The sequence below is a fragment of the Mesoplodon densirostris genome, chromosome 13 (assembly GCF_025265405.1).
Source record: "Mesoplodon densirostris isolate mMesDen1 chromosome 13, mMesDen1 primary haplotype, whole genome shotgun sequence".
NCBI lineage: Eukaryota > Metazoa > Chordata > Mammalia > Artiodactyla > Ziphiidae > Mesoplodon > Mesoplodon densirostris.
Genome location: NC_082673.1, coordinates 77853752 through 77870210, shown reverse-complemented (window position 1 = coordinate 77870210; position 16459 = coordinate 77853752). Strand labels below are relative to the sequence as shown.

Sequence of the window (16459 nt, the reverse complement as noted above, 5' to 3'; positions counted from 1 at the left end):
CCTTCACTATAAGTACAGGCAACACTGTGGAGCGGTTAAAGTTTTAGGCTTGGGGGCTTCCCTGGTGGTGCAGAGGTTGAGAGTCCGCCTGCTGATGCAGGGGACACGGGTTCGTGCCCCGGTCCGGGAAGATCCCACATGCCGCGGAGCGGCTGGGCCCGTGAGCCATGGCCGCTGAGTCTGCGCGTCCGGAGCCTGTGCTCCGCAACGGGAGAGGCCACAGCAGTGAGAGGCCCGTGTACCGCAAAAAAAAAAAAAAAAGGTTTAGGCTTGGGAGTCAGACTACCTACGACATCCAAATCCAGGCTTTATCAGGTGACCTCACCCACTTCTGCCCAGTTTCCTCATCTGTAAAACCTGGTAATAATGGTACCCACCTCTAGCCCCATAGGGAGATGTGGACTTCTTCAAACTGTGCTTGGTGCTTAGTAAACATTCAGTCAGGTTAGCCATGATATGCCACGCATGGCAGGGATCCTGGCTCTGAGAAAGAATTAGAAACAAGTGCTCAAGGCTACTATGGCCTCTAGGGATAAAAAAATTCTGATTTGTTTGGTCAAGCCTTTTAGAAATAAACTACTTTGTCTGAAGGAGAAGCAAGACCAGCCATTAAAAACGAGTCCATGGCCTCCCCATGGCATGACTCCAAACCCGGCCTGCATGACCACTTTCAGGCTCCGTCTCCATGATGTCTGGAATCCCCATAGCCAGAGGCAATACTGGGGTTTTTTTTGTTTGTTTTGTTTTAATTAATTAATTAATTAATTTTATTTTTGGCTGCGTTGGGTCTTCGTTGCTGCACGCGGGCTTTCTCTAGTTGTGGTGAGCGGGGGCTACTCTTCGTTGTGGTGCATGGCCTTTTCATTGCAGTGGCTTCTCTTATTTGCGTAGCATGGGCTCTAGAGCGCAGGCTCAGTAGTTGTGGCGCATGGGCTTAGTTGCTCTACAGCATGTGGTATCTTCCCAGACCAGGGCTCGAACCCGTGCCCCCTGCATTGGCAGGCGGATTCTCAACCACTGCGCCACCAGGGAAGCCCCCAATACCGTGTTTTACACAATTGGAGACAGAATTATAAAGCAAACGGGAGAGAGAAACGTGTGCTTTTCTTCGTGTGGGTTTTCATGGAATGAGAGGGATCAGACCAGGGTCCCGTGGTGAGGCACAATGGGCCAGAGAGGAGAGGACACTGCCCGTGAGATGTGTGGGCTGGAAAGAGAAAGGTGGAGTAAACGAGAAGGAATCACAAAGGGAAGGAGATACCGAAGAAGCAGTGTCCCCAGGTTTTCTTCCCCGCCTCTACCCCGCAGGGGTTGGGTGGGACAGCCTAGTATTTTTCACATATAGGTGCTGTTTTAAATACTTTCACACATTCAATTCCTCAAATAATTCTGAAGGAAAAGAACAGGATATGATGGAAGAGGGTAAAAGGGAACAAGTAAGAAGGTTTCTCTGAGGAAGTGCTTAAATATGAGCCCTAGAGGTTGACTGGGCTTCACAGGAGAAACGTGAAGGGGAAAAGCAGCCCTGGCAGAGGGAACAGCATGGAGGTGGCTAGGAGGCACAGAGGAGCTTGGTTTCTTTGAGACACTTGAAAGGAGACCACCATGCTTGGAACACAGTAAGGAGGAAGAGCACGTGAGATGTAGGACTGGAGAGGTGTCAGGGCTTGAACTTGGAGGAACTGTCCACCGTGTTAAGGACTTAGGATTGTATATTAGTTGAAGCTAAGATCTATCCATTTTGTGAGAAAGCTGTCCATCCCCTGCCTTTGGAGATTGGGAAAGTGGCCTGTCCCTAGGTCCTATAACAGTTAGAAGCAGAGCAGGGATTTGAATTTGGATAATTTGATTTAAAGTCACAGGATTTTGCAAAATGTATTCTCATTCCCCTGGGTCCGTGTGGTAGGAGCCAGGTGTCCTCCAAATGCAGCAGCCTCAATTCACTTGAGGTCAAGACCCTCTACTGGGTGGAAAACAATTCCCTTTGCCTCCAGCTTCCCAATATTGAAATCCATCACCTGTCAGAGTCACCTACCAGAAGGACCGCCATTTTCTCCAGCATGTTGGACCAATGCAGCCTAAATGTCTGGTCTCCCCAAGAACTGATGAAATAGACACAAGGCTTCTTGGCCTCGAATGGCAAATAGTTGTAATTCCTGGGAAAACACATTAGGTCTGGAAGTTAGTTGGTGATCCGTGTTTTTCAGACAATCCCAGTAACCTATTCATGTTTGTATGTTCTGGGTGGGTTGGGGGAAGGGTGATGACAAAATAGTCAAACTATTAATTCCATCCTTAGTCTTTACTTGGGGATCCATGGACAATAAGCAACGAACTGTTATATGACTACAGTGGTGAGGTAATAACAGCTACCACCCTCTGACCCAGGGCAAAGTTTAGAAATGATCACCAGAGGGAAGGCAAGCCCTCTTCAAGGAGGAATTCTCTTTCCAGTTGAGAGGAGAGAGAAAGGAGAAAAACTAACATATTTTTCCTTTTAATGTCTATATGCTGGGCCCTGACTGTGTAAGGATCAACTGAGATAACAGATGTGAATGTATTTTATAAACTGAAATCGCTAGAGAAATCTAAGAGGGTAATAATATGAATGAAGATGAAGTCATGTGCTTCAAACTAAACTTCAGCATTCCATGGCTCGCCATCCATCCATCCATCCATACAAAATTTATTGTTGCTGGGCATTGGTGCCAGTAATGCAGATGACCTGCTTGACTAAGAAGGGACGAGAGGGATGGCAAAGTAGCTGGAAGAGGAGCTGTGGAGCCAAAGAGAATGGCTGATGGTGATGGTTGGATATGCTTAAATGATGATAAGAAAAAAGTTAAGAGGATGAGACTGAAGACAGAAAAGAAGGAACTAACTGGTAGAATTCATTTCCCAAGGAGGAAAGGGATGGATGTGAAAGCAGGGAAGATGGGAGAGGTGTAGCAAAAAGCTGAAGTTCCCTGCCTAAAGACAGCTATATTCTTTTTTTTTTTTTTTTTTTTTTTTGCTGTACGCGGGCCTCTCACTGCTGTGGCCTCTCCCGTTGCGGAGCACAGGCTCCGGACACACAGGCTCCGCGGCCATGGCTCGCGGGCCCAGCCGCTCCGCGGCATGTGGGATCTTCCGGGATCGGGGCACGAACCCGTGTCCCCTGCATCGGCAGGCGGACTCCCAACCACTGCGCCACCAGGGAAGCCCAGCTATATTCTTTTATGGCTCATGGGTCCAGCCACTCCACGGCATGTGGGATCTTCCCAGACCGGGGCACAAACCCGTGTCCCCTGCATCGGCAGGCGGACTCTCAACCACTGTGCCACCAGGGAAGCCCAAGACAGATATATTCTTAACTAGGTTTGCCCCCAGCCGCCTATAATTGTCCCACAAACACCTGGGTCTGTGTGCAGAGAAACGTGGAAGGCAGGCCGGAGCACATTTCTTGTCATGGGCGTGGTTGGACAGGTGGCCCTAATAAATGTGGACAGTGTTTGGAGTCATGCGCGCTTATAGAGGCTGGGCTGGCGTGGTGAGGTGAAAGAGAAAGCTTTGTTTCCATTCCAAAAAGCTACAGGGAACTTCAGCCTGAAAGAATGCATCGTTGTTCTTTTTAGCTCTCCAACCTCCAGATTTCTTCTAGAGGCCATAAAGTTAGCAAAGGTGCCCCATGGTCTGTTCTGCAGAAAATAAACCAGCAGGCATCCATTCAGAAGAGAAGCCAAGTACATTCTTGGCAGAAACTGAGGTTATTATTACAGCAGGAGAACAAAATAAAAATTAAAAATAAAGAAGTTCCGAAACTGCTCTTTCCTTTATCTTGTGAAAAATTATGGCACTGAGAATCCTGCACCTAAATAAATGCCCACTCACTGTTGTACTTTGTTCCAAGGTTTCTTTGGTTTGGATGATTTTGTGCTAAGGATGTTCAGAGCCTCTGTCTTTGGTGCCCAGGGTCCTCCGGGTCTTACTGGGTCAGCATGGTCCGGGATGCGGTGGTCTTTCAGGCAAATGACAGTGCAGATGGAGGACAGCAGATGGGAGGGCACCATGTTGCCAGTGGGAAGAGAAGCCTACCAGTTTGAATGGCTGCCCTGACGTACGACCGGCCTTGTGACTTTGGGCAAGCGTGGGCCTGGAACCCTAAGAAGCAAATGATGACCCAACTCTGGATGTCTTGTGCTCCAATCTCATTCTTGAGCTCCAGCCCCATATCTGAGCTGTATGGGAAGGCACGTGCTTTGTGAAACTGGAAAGCCCAGAACAAATGCAGGGTGACGTTTCAAGTGTCCTCCTAAACCGCCCCTTATACGGTATTTCAGTGGAGGCAACAGACAAATTGTGTGTGTGTGCATGTGTGTGTATGTTGTGTGTGCACGTGCGTGCATGCGTGTGTGTGGTGGGTCTATTAGAGAACCTTCCGGTTCAGCTGCTACCACCCTGGCTTGCCACGATGTGGACAGAGCCTCGATATAGTGACGGGAATAGAAAGCCCCAGAACACCAGCATGACGTTTTGGTCTCTTCAAGCCAGCCCGTCAGGACTAATGTGAGGCCCATCTGAGGGCTCCGTAGAGCTTTCATTTCCTCTCAAACCCTTCCCACACTACATCCCCTGACGTCCCCGCCAACAGTCAACACCGGGCTAGTCTAACAAGGTGGGGATGTTTTCACTGCCAAAAGGATCCAGGTGAAAGGATGCAGAGTACCACTGAGCGTCTCATAAAAGCCTCCCAGAGCTGCCCATCCTGTTCATTGATGGCCTCAGTTTCGAGACTGTACCACTGAGCATCTCATAAAAGCCTCCCAGAGCTACCCATCCTGTTCATTGATGGCCTCAGTTTCGAGACTGGACAGAGAAGCCATTAAAGGGCTGGGAAGTTTGGGGTCCTTTTTGGTGCGTGTAAAGGAGGGTGGCCGAGTGTGGCTGCCAGGGACCCATAAAAAAGGCCCCAAAGAAGGTGGTCCGTGGGAGGGGGAGTGTGGTCCATGGGAGAGACAGGCTTTAGAAAATGTAGGCCATGCTCAAAAATGAGAGGACAAGCAGCTAGGATTATTTTCACTTACTGCTTCCTACTTTGTCCCAGACAATCGCTTTCTATCCCTTAAGCTCATTCTCGCCCTTTAGGATGTCACCTTTGTTGTGACTTTTCCCATCTCTTCACCTCCTCCACTTCCCCTCTCTACCCACATAGTACCCTGTGCCCAACCCGGTTATAGCATGTCCTTAACTCATTCAGAAACAGTTATGAGCGTCTACTACATGCCTGGCATGGAGATGAGCAGATCCAAAGGTGAATGAGACACAGTCCTTTGCCCTCAGGGTACTCACAGTCTAATAGGGAGACAGACTAGTAAAAATATCTTAATGCAGTGTGATTAGTGTTTGATGGAGGTAAGAAGTCCAAATAAGACTTGGGATTCAGGGAAGGGAACTTGAACTTAGCCTTGAAAGGTAATGGAAGCGAGCAGTTCTGAGGAGGGCGCTTGTTGCCTCTGACAGAAAGAAGAGCGTGTTCAAAGGCCCAGACACAGCAAAAACCACAGGACCCATCTGGGGAATGGCTCTGCGGGAACGCTGGGGTTTGGGGAATACCCAGAGGTTATCATAGAGAAGTGGGTAGGGGTCAAATCAACAAAATATGCCCTCTGGGCTTCCCTGGTCGTGCAGTGGTTGAGAGTCCGCCTGCCGATGCAGGGGACACGGGTTCATGCCCCAGTCCGGGAAGATCCCACATGCCGCGGAGCGGCTGGGCCCGTGAGCCACGGCCACTGGGCCTGCGCGTCCGGAGCCTGTCCTCCGCAATGGGAGAGGCCACAGCAGTGAGAGGCCGGCGTACCGCCAAAAAAAAAAAATGTCTTCTGAAATTAATTCTGAAAGCCACAGATAGCGAATGTATAATGTCAATCAGGGGACTGGGGAGTTCAGACAGATAGTTTGGTGAATTTCTTGAAACAGATCCAAGCCAGGTAAGAGGTGTTTAAAATAATTGAGGCCAAAGGTTCTGACAGGCCAGATTCAAGAAATGGCAATAGAGAACACACTTGAGAACTCGAATTGACCAGACTACATCACTAATTGGATACGGGTAGGAAAGGAAAAGAGAACAATTACCAACTTTCTGATCTGTGGCTTGGAGGATGCAGACAATGGTATAACCGGTCTCTGAGATGGGAAAGATAGGAAAAGGGGCAAAGTTGTCTGTGAAGACAATGAGTCTGGTGAATAATCCAGGGACACCCAAATGGAGGGGTTTGGACCTGCTCCTCAGGAAGGAAGCCCGTCTGGGGAAATAGATGTGAGAGTCATTATTCTAAGAGTGGTCAGTAAGCCATGGGTTCATGCCCAGAGAGAGAAGAGCAAAGATTGAAGAGAACTAACGATGTGGTTCCAATCCCCTCACATGTGAACAGGGAAAGCAATGTTCTCTTATGACAATCCAGCGAGATCATATTTTTTTACTCATAGCATAAAGCTCAGAACACAGAAGAATCTCTCTACGTGTGGCTTTCCCTTCTCATAAACCATTTGGTTGACATCACTTTCTTAAGACAGTTCTATAATTTCACTTCTCTTTGCATGTTGAAATGTTACTTGGATTAACGATCTGTGAGGGTACATGTAGGTGCCCCAGCAGTTTTCTGAAATGGTCTTTTCTGGTGGCTGACACTCATTTTTGAGTTCTTCAGTTTGATGGTGGGCAAAAATAAGATAATAAATCATGTATCTAATAATTCCACCAACCTGTGTTTACATTATATTCAGATGACTATAACAACTGTTAATAGGATTTTGCATTGAAATTTTAACATCTGACCTTCCTACCTTGTTATGCTCCAAAGTTATAGAATGAATGGAGCTTCAGATATGATCATAATAACCATCATCATTGCTCTGCCCTTAAATGAATTCCCTGGATGTGTCGTTTGGAGAATTGTCAACATGTTACTAAGAATTCAGAAGAGTGGCACTTACCATGTTGCCTTTGTTTGCACCTTGTCCTTATAAATAAGATAAAGAATGTTTCCAGTTTTAGGGAAGAACTGAATCAAACAGTCCCAGAAATTGGTCAAGCTTCTACTGTCAGAAACCCCGGCTACTCTCACCTGCTGTGTCTCCTACCTGTTCCCTTCTGTCACGAGTGGCTTCTCGGGGTGAGTGGTGGAGACCATGGGCATGGCTGCGTCCCCTTCTCCTTCAGGCAGCAGTGGAAGGGCATCTTCTTCAGCTGGGTCAAGTGACTTCTTCCTATTCCCATGATGCAATCCCCCATCAATCAAGTTCCCAACGTTACCTGAAGAGCCAGTAGCAAGGGGAGAAGAGCCAGGTGTCAATAAGCAGAATCAGGCTGCTTGGCAGAAAGGATCCAAGTTTATGTCTTCCCAGGGCAGGGAAATAAACTCTCAGTATGAAGGTAGAGTGATGGGCAGACCAAAGAAACAAGATTGACAATGATACTAAGCCATCATCAACATATGTCTTAGGTTCTTTTTTGTAAAAATTGCTTAAGTTACAAATTAACTGGATTCCATCTCCATTTCCTTCTGCTCCACTGATGGAGAACTTCCCAAATATAAATCAAGACCTTCCCTGATGGAATGCTCTTTCTTGGAGTGGTTTTCCCAGATGTACATCAGTCCAGGAAGATTGCTGGGAGTTATAATAACAGCACCTATTATATGTGTGGCATGTTGCATGCATTAACTCATTAAACCCTTGCAACAGCTCCATGAGGAATTATCATTATCCCCATTTTACAGACGAAGAAACTGAGACCCAGAGAAATTAAGTGAGCCTAGGGTAAGGGAACCAGAATTAGTAGTCCAAGTCTGTCTGAATGCAAATTATACTATTCATCCTTTCTTTTAAGTATGAAAATAAATCTATCCCTTACATATTGACACCAGAGGGGACAAGGATTTATTCATATCTTCCTGAGGTGCAAACCTCCAGCACAGTGTTACCATCTTCACGTAACACACTAATTCATTTATTTAAGAGGTAGGTATAAAGTTCATGCCATGTGCCAGGCACCGTGCTTGTCTGCACTTACCAATAGAAACTTCAAAGCTAATGGGTTTATCTCCAATCCTCCGGTCAATCATGGTAGCTTCAAAAAATGCTCCAAAGAGTAAAAATTCCTCTTGTTTTTCTGGTACAAGCTATAGAAAGAAAAAAAATACATTAGACAGGGCTGGCTCTTTTTTTAGCAGGAGGAAGCTGAATTAGTGATGCCAACCCAGTCCAAGGTAATTTATAGAAACTTAAGTCTTGGTGTCAGCCTGAAATGGCACATAATTTCCCCTCTAATCAGACTGGCAGAAACCAGGACCTACAAACTGCAAATCCAAATTCAGCCACTTATCTAGAATGATGTCGTCTCCACCTTCTGAGCTTCAACCTTACAATCAAATTTCCTTTTATTTTATTTTTTTTTTTTTGCGGTACGCGGGCCTCTCACTGTTGTGGCCTCTGCTGCTGCAGAGCACAGGCTCCAGACGCGCAGGCTCAGCGGCCATGGCTCACGGGCCCAGCCGCTCCGCGGCATGTGGGATCTTCCCGGACCAGGGCACGAACCGGTGTCCCCTGCATCGGCAGGCGGACTCTCAACCACTGCGCCACCAGGGAAGCCCTCCTTTTATTTTAAAGGTAAGCTTGGTATACGTATCTTTCTAAGAGGTTGATTGTTCAAGGAGCATGTGTAGCTGGGACACCACATGACACAGCATCACATTTCTGAGCGAAGAAGCTGAATGAGCTGGATTTATAGTCTGTTCTTTCTGGTTTTACCCTTGGACTTATTAAGCTCAACAGAAAAAGCAATACGGTTCATTTAAGGAAATAAAGCAGTCGTGGCTTCATAGATTAAGAGCTCCCTTCAATCAAGAGCCCTGACCTCTGTCCCTCTCTCTTTTTTGAGACCCTTCCTTCACACACGAGCCTCCTGTGCTGTTGGCATCAGCAGGAAATGTTTCTATTGACCAGAAAATGTGGGACAGGGTGGGGACCCAGTGCTGGCTCTTAGTCACAGAGCACACACCACTCCCACCTGCCCCACTGTGTCCCTTGGCTGTAAGCCAGCCCCTTATCGCACCTTCATGGGGCCAAGTTTACTATCTGGGAGGAGGTTAAAAACCACTCAGAGACCTGAAGGGAATGGAGGTCATAGTGCCTGGAAGAGGGACAGCAGGTTCCAAGGCCAGGCAATCCCCTCTTCAAATCCCAACTCTGCTACTTCCTAGCTGTTGACTTTGGGCAAGCCATGTCCATTAGTCTGGGTGTCATTTTCCTTGTCTGTGAAATAAACATCATAGTAGGACCTACACGGGGAAGAAATGAGATCACCCATGTGCAATACCTATTATAAAGCCTACTCACATCAATGCTGCAAGTGGCAGTCACCATAACTATTTAAACTATAATTCATGTCTTAATCCCACCTACCCTTCAAGGTCCAACCCAAATGCCTCTTCTTCTGGAAGCATCCACTGACTCCCTGAGTTAGAAAAATGATGATGGTAATGTTTACAGAACTCTTACTATGTGTCAGATGTGGTATTAAGAATTTTACCTACATTACCTCATGTAATTCTCGTAACTATCCTAGGAGGGGAATCTTTCTATTATACCCATTTAAAGATGAAGACACTGCAATTCCATGAAAGATTAAGATATCTGTCCAAAGTTACTAAACATGACTAATATTTATTGAGCACTTACTATGTGCCAGGCTCTGTTCTAATAAGCACTTTGTTGTATTAATCCATTAAATCCTCACTGTGAGCTGATGAAGTAGAGGTTATTATTGGAAATAAACCTAAGGAGCTTATGTCACTTGCTCAAAGATTCAAACAGAGGAAATGTTTGTCCAGAGGCTGGGGCAGTAACCACTGCACCATACTGCCACATCTTAAACCCAGCTGTCTTACTTGGGAGCCCAACATTTTAATCATTATACTGCACTCACTCCAGGAAATAATAGCACTTTCTCTGTCCCTACTTATCGCACTTATCACTTTCCACTTCCTGTATATTTATTTTGTATGTCTTATCTCCATAAATTTCATGGAGTCAGACTCTATTTTTATTCCTTCCAATGTTGAGGATTTAAAAATGAATACAAAGTTTGACCTAAGGGAGAAAAGCTTTGATGGTGGTGATGAGGGTGAGTTTTGAAAGCCAGCAACGTGGGATTTCATTTGTCCAGATACGCAATGTGAGTAAGGCTGCAGCAAGGGAGATTAGAGCTGGAGGACCCTGGAGAGCTAAAAAAGAAGAAGATGCTGCAAAAAAAGGATGTTACCATGTTGGTAAGGGCGAACTCTGAGCTGTTGAGGCTCTGGGAAAGGTAGAAGCCCAGTGTGGTGGTTTTAAAATATGTCCACAAATTCTTGGAAAATCTTCCCCTTAAAAGGTGAAGGCTAATTCCCCGCCCCACCCCTTTCAGCATGGCCTGGACTTGCTGCTCATTTCTAACAATTAGAATGTGGCCTAAATGTCAGGGTGTGACTTCCATGGATTTGGTCATAAAAGACACAGCAGTTTCTGCCTTGCTCTCTCTTGGATCACCCACTCTGGGGGAAGTCATCTTCCATGACGACACTCAAGCAGCCTATGGAAAGGTCCATGTAGTGAGGAACTGAGGCCTCCTGCCCACAGCCATGTGAGTGCGTCATGTTGGAATCAGATCCTACAGCTTGAGTCAAGCCTTCAGATAACTGCTACCCCTACCAACATCTAAATGGGAACCTCATGAGAGATTCTGAGCCAGACCCACCAAGCTAAGGTATTGCCAAGTTCCTCACCCACAGAAGAAATAAACATTTGTTTATTTTGTGCTGCTAAAGTTGGGGGTAATTTGTTATACAGCAATAGATAACTAATAAACATAGCAAGGAACTGACCACAAACCAGAAAGCCAAGATTAAGAGAGGAGGGAGAGGGCTTCCCTGGTGGCGCAGTGGTTGAGAGTCCGCCTGCCGATGCAGGGGACGCGGGTTCGTGCCCTGGATTGGGAAGATCTCACATGCCGCAGAGCGGCTGGGCCCGTGAGCCATGGCCGCTGGGCCTGTGCGTCCAGAGCCTGTGCTCCGCGACGGGAGAGGTCGCGGCAGTGAGAGGCCCGCGTACCACAAAAAAAAAAAAAGGAGGGGGGAGGAGAAATAAAGGTTTGAATGAAATAAAAGTTTGAATGAAATAAGGGTCTGAATATTCCCCTCTCAGACCATGCAATAGCCAAGATGGCCCCCTGGCCTTGTAGAAAAATGGATGCTCTTCCCCACATAAGTTCCCAGTCACCCTGGCTTTCTGCTAGACTTTAATTTTTCAGATGACCTCAGCAAAATATCTTGAAGATATTGACTTAGGTTAAAGAAATCTTCAACTAACCCCTTTCCACTTTGCAATCTCTGTTTAGAAAAGAATGGTTGGTCTCAACAGGGACAGATACAGGGGATATCAGTTTAGGTGGCCACTAAGCTACCCACAATTTTTGGCAAGGTCCAAAAACAGTCAAGCAGGGTGGAGAGCTCTGAATAACCTTCCCCTGGTGGTGAGAGTAAACCATAGAAACACACTGGTAACCACAGCAATAGCAAAGGTATTGCCTGCTCACCATGGATGTGCTAAGAACTCTGCGGACCATTTTACAACTATTCCCTCATTCACTCCAGGAGGCGCCTACGACAGAGGGACCATTACCACCCCATTTTGTTGATGAGTAAACTGAAACACGGAGAGATGTTAGTATCAGAGCCATGAATAGGACCAATCCCCAAGATTTCCAACCCTGAGCTACAACCTCTCCCCCGCACTGTTTCTTAAGATTTATTAGGTCCCAGCAGTAAAATTAAGCGGCTCTTCCAAAGCTAAGATGACCGACATACTAAAAATCCTTCCATGTGTCTAGTCTCTACTAGGAACGGACAGCTCAGGAAGACTGGCCATTGCCTCCCTTCCCCATCTAAAATTATTGCCTGGATGACCTGAGAAACACACTCCCAGAGGTAGAATCATCCAAGCTGTAATCTACCCACCAAAACATAAACTTCCTTCGTTGGCAACTACAAAGTACTATTGCTGAACTAAACAATTGAGAGGATATTCATGGTTTGTATTCCTCTTGGAGCCCCAGATCTCTCTACCATAACACAGAATTGGGCTAAAAGATGCTGCTGTGCATTATGTTGAATCACAAGCAAAGATAACCACTCCTTCCAATTGTGATTTCCCCACAGCCGTGGGGGGGGGGGGCGGGCGGGGCTGGAGAATAGGTTTCTCAATTTCTTTCATCCCACAGCTTGTCACTCACTCTCCTTCCTCTTCATCCCTCATCCCACATTATCTCACACCCAGAGTGTACGCTAAGCTCACAAAACTAAAGAAAATTAGGACACGGATAGACTTCAGTCCATCACCCCACCACCCACTCCCACCAGCTCCCCCAGAGCCCTTTTATTTCTCTTTTACTTTGGTTGCCATGGGAATCCGTATTTGGGGGGGACGCGGATGGAATGTATAATGAGCAGATGGCTGTGATGTGAGCAGGAAGAGGCAGCCCCGGAATCCAGGGCTGAGCCAACACATGTTTTGCAGGGGCAGTGTCCCCTCTGCGGGTCTTTGGAAGCCTGTGGCAGGTGCTGTCCCTGCTCTGGGCTCAAATCATAGACACGGTGGAGCAATGCTCAGACGTCTACCTCCAGGGGCGCATCAAAAGGCTCCACCTCGACCTCTGTTGAGTTGGTTTTGTCTGAAGCCTGCTGGGCTTTTCCATCATCAGGTTTGTCACCCTTGCCTTTACTTGAGCCTTTGGAAGATTTGGAGTCTTTGTCCTTTGAAGACAGCTTGTGCTCCTTGAGTGCCTTGGAGAATTTAGCCTCCTGTGTCCCTCCCGAGAGGATCTCCACAGCAATCTCCACCAAAAGTCTGCCCCTGAATGACACGCCTTCTCTGAAACCTTCATTCAATTCCTGGTAGCCATCCATCAGACTTTGGTTCCTGGGTGAGCCATACAGGTTAATCCAGGCAGGTCCAAATGTGGGTAGAAAGCCTGTAAAGATACCAAGCTTTAGTTGTCTAGTTATGCTTTCAAGCTGGCTATTTTTTTTTTTTTTTTGCTTTATGAAAATTGTGCACATTCATTTAGAAATGTAAAATATAAAGAAAAGACAAGAGAAAATATTTACAGAATATCCTGTCATGGGGAGTTCCCTGGTGGCCTAGTGGTTAGGATTCTGGGCCTTCACTGCCATGGCCCAGGTTCGATCCCTGGTTGGGAAACTGAGATCCCGCAAATTTTTGGTGAGGCCAAAAAACAAAACAAAACAAAACCAAAAAGAATATCACAGACTTCCCTGGTGGCACAGTGGTTTGATCCCTGGTCTGGGAAGATCCCACATGCCACGGAGCAACTAAGCCCGTGTGCCACAACTACTGAGCCTGTGCTCTAGAGCCCGTGAGCCACAGCTACTGAGCCCTCGTGCCACAACCACTGAAGCCCACGTGCCTCAACTACTGAAGCCCCTGAGCCTAGAGCCCGTGCTTGGCAAAAAGAGAAGCCACCGCAACGAGAAGCCCGTGCACTGCAACGAAGAGTAGCCCCTGCTCACCGCAACTAGAGAAAGCCCGCACACAGCAACGAGGACCCAACACAGCCATAAATAAAGAAAATAAATAAATTTTTAAAAATTTATATTAAAAAAAAACGGAAGACAGGGGTGGCTTGGACCAGGGCGATGGTAGTGGAGATTGAGAGAAGTAAATATTCTGAGATATATTCTAAATGTAGAACTGAAAAGACCTGGTGACCTTAACTTACTCTTAGCATAAGTAGTTTCCCTTCTTAATACAGAGCATCTGGGAAAATATACGGTGTCTATGCAAACATCTCTTTGACAACAGAATATTCCATTTTGACAGGCAGTATATAGCATGGTGGTCCTGAGCTTGACTGCCTGGGTTCAAATCTCAACTCTCAGGTCTGCCATTTTCAAGCTGTGGAAGTTTTTTAACTTCCTAATGCCATGGTTTCCTCAACTGTAAAATGGGGGTGCTAATAGTATCTATCTCACCTATCAGGATTAAAAGAGATAATGTTAAGTGCTTCACACAAGTCTTTAAGAGATGTGTAGAATATTAGCCATTACTCTTAATAAGTGTATATATCATAATTTGCTTAACAATCCCCCCGCTTTTTGATGAGGAAAAGTTTCCATATGCTTTATTGTTGTCAATAGTTTTATGCCTGAAAACTTCCTCTCTCCATTCCCCCCCGGTCCCCCTCCCATGGCCCCCGATGTCTACTTTTTAAACCATTGTTATGCATCTCCCTGAACCCATCAAGATGTTTCTGAAAAGTTGTGGGTAACGTGTTTGTTTGTTTTTTAATTTATTTATTTTTGGCTGCGTTGGTTCTTCGTTGCTGTGCGTGGGCTTTCTCTAGTTGCAGTGCGTGGGCTTCTCATTGCGGTGGTTTTTCTTGCTGCAGAGCACGGGCTCTAGGTGCGTGGGTTTCAGCAGTTGCAGCACACAGGCTCAGTAGTTGTGGCTCGCGGGCTTAGTTGCTCCGAGACATGTGAATCTACCCAGAACGGGGCTCGCATCCGTGTCCCCTGCATTGGCAGGTGGATACTTAACCACTGCGCCACCAGGAAAGTCTGTGGGTAACATGTTTATGTCTGGTTGAGGAATCCTGTAGGTGGACAGAGCATGCTTTCTGCATAAAGAAATCTTGTGGCAAATCCTCCTACATCATGAATATTTAAACAGTAGATATTTATTAAGGCCTTTCTATGGTGTCACTCTGTGCAGGGCACAAAAATGTGTAAATCTCATTCTCTGCTTAAGCCAAGCCTTCAGTATAATGTGTGTGTGTGTGTGTGTGTGTGTGTGTATATATATATATATATACACACACACACACACACACACACACACACACACATATACACAAATATATACATTGATCAATGCAAATTTGTAGTGCAGAGGAAGACTGCATTGGGATTTTAAAAAGGGAAGGTAGATTGGGGTATTTAGAGAATTAACAGCTATTAATTTAGGTTTTATAAATAAAGAGCTTTATCTTGGGTGAAAACTCCTTTGCCTGACTCAGTGGATTATCTGGGACTCTCCATTCTTGCCCTGGTTTTCTGAGTGCAGTCAGCAGGACCTCCCTGAAATACTCATGCTCTTGAGCTCCCATTGTGAGTTGAGGGCACCATATTTTTTGGACCATTTAAACACGTACAAACCGGGACTTCCCTGATGGCACAGGGGTCAAGAATCTGCCTGCCAGTGCAGGAGACACGGGTTCGAGCCCTGGTCTGGGAACATCCCACATGCCATGGAGCAAGTAAGCCTGTGCGCCACAACTACAGAGCCTGCGCTCTAGAGCCCGCGAACCACAACTACTGAGCCCACGTGTCACAACTACTGAAGCCCGCACGCCTAGAGCCCGTGCTCCACAGCAAGAGAAGCCACCGCAATGAGAAGCCCATGCACCACAACGAAGAGTAACCTCTGCTCGCCGCAACCAGAGAAAGACCGTGACCAGCAACAAAGACCCAATGCAGCCAAAAGTAAAAATTAATTAATTAATTAAATTTTTAAAAATAAATAAATAAACATGTAAAAACCATTCTTAGCTTGTGAGCCATACAAAAATACGTGGTAGTCCAGATTTGGTCCATGGATCACAGTTTGCCAACCTCTTATCTAATCTAAACTCTTCATTTTTCAATTAAGAAACCTAAGGCCCAGAGAGAGGGAGTGACTTCCTCAAGGACACACAGCAATGTTCCTGGAAGACATGGGACAGGGAACAAGCCTCGTGGTTCCCAGAGTCTGGCTCTGTTCACCACCCTGAATCAACCCAAGCTACAGACCACACAGAGGATGGAAGGTGCCTAAGACATTGCCTGCTCCAACCCTCTCTTTTTGAAGATGAAGGCTCTAAATCAATCATTTGGAGACCCTATCTCCAAGTCAGACATGTGAGGCCTTACCTTTATCTCCACCCTGTTCATTGGAGATTTTCTTCAAGTCGATGAAATGGGTTGCCAGCACTATATTATTCATGCTGCCTTCATCCCATACCTGGATTTTCACCCTCCGACACAAGGGAGGGAACATTTCCTTGAAAACCACCTGTTCGTGCCACACAGGATTGGCACAGTTCTTCTGCACTGTGGTTCGCCCCTAAAAAACAAAGCCAGGAAAATGTGAGCCACAGAAGGAAATGAAAGGGGCCCTTGACCGACTAAAGAAAACTCTTTACACCAGCTGGAAATATAAAGTGAGTTGTCAAAAATAATGAACCTGATTCCACCAACACCCATGGAAATCAGTTACACCCCATGAACATTACTGATGTCCTATTCTGTGCCAGACACTGTGCTGGGCATCTGGGACAAAGGTGAGTTGTCACAGGTCCTGCCCTCAGGAAGTTCTCATCATCCACTGG

General features: G+C 46.4%; 1 protein-coding gene across 1 annotated transcript in view; it reads right to left on the bottom strand.

The window, feature by feature from the left end:
• FER1L6 (fer-1 like family member 6) overlaps positions 1-16459 on the bottom strand; it is a 129343-nt gene that overhangs the window by 92242 nt on the left and 20642 nt on the right. The window contains exons 9-13 of the mRNA XM_060116195.1: positions 16002-16194; positions 12693-13045; positions 8051-8159; positions 7120-7291; positions 2036-2156 (exon numbers count right to left, since the gene is read on the bottom strand). Of these exons, the coding sequence (XP_059972178.1) occupies positions 2036-2156; positions 7120-7291; positions 8051-8159; positions 12693-13045; positions 16002-16194 (948 nt within the window). The remainder of the gene's footprint in view (positions 1-2035; positions 2157-7119; positions 7292-8050; positions 8160-12692; positions 13046-16001; positions 16195-16459) is intronic.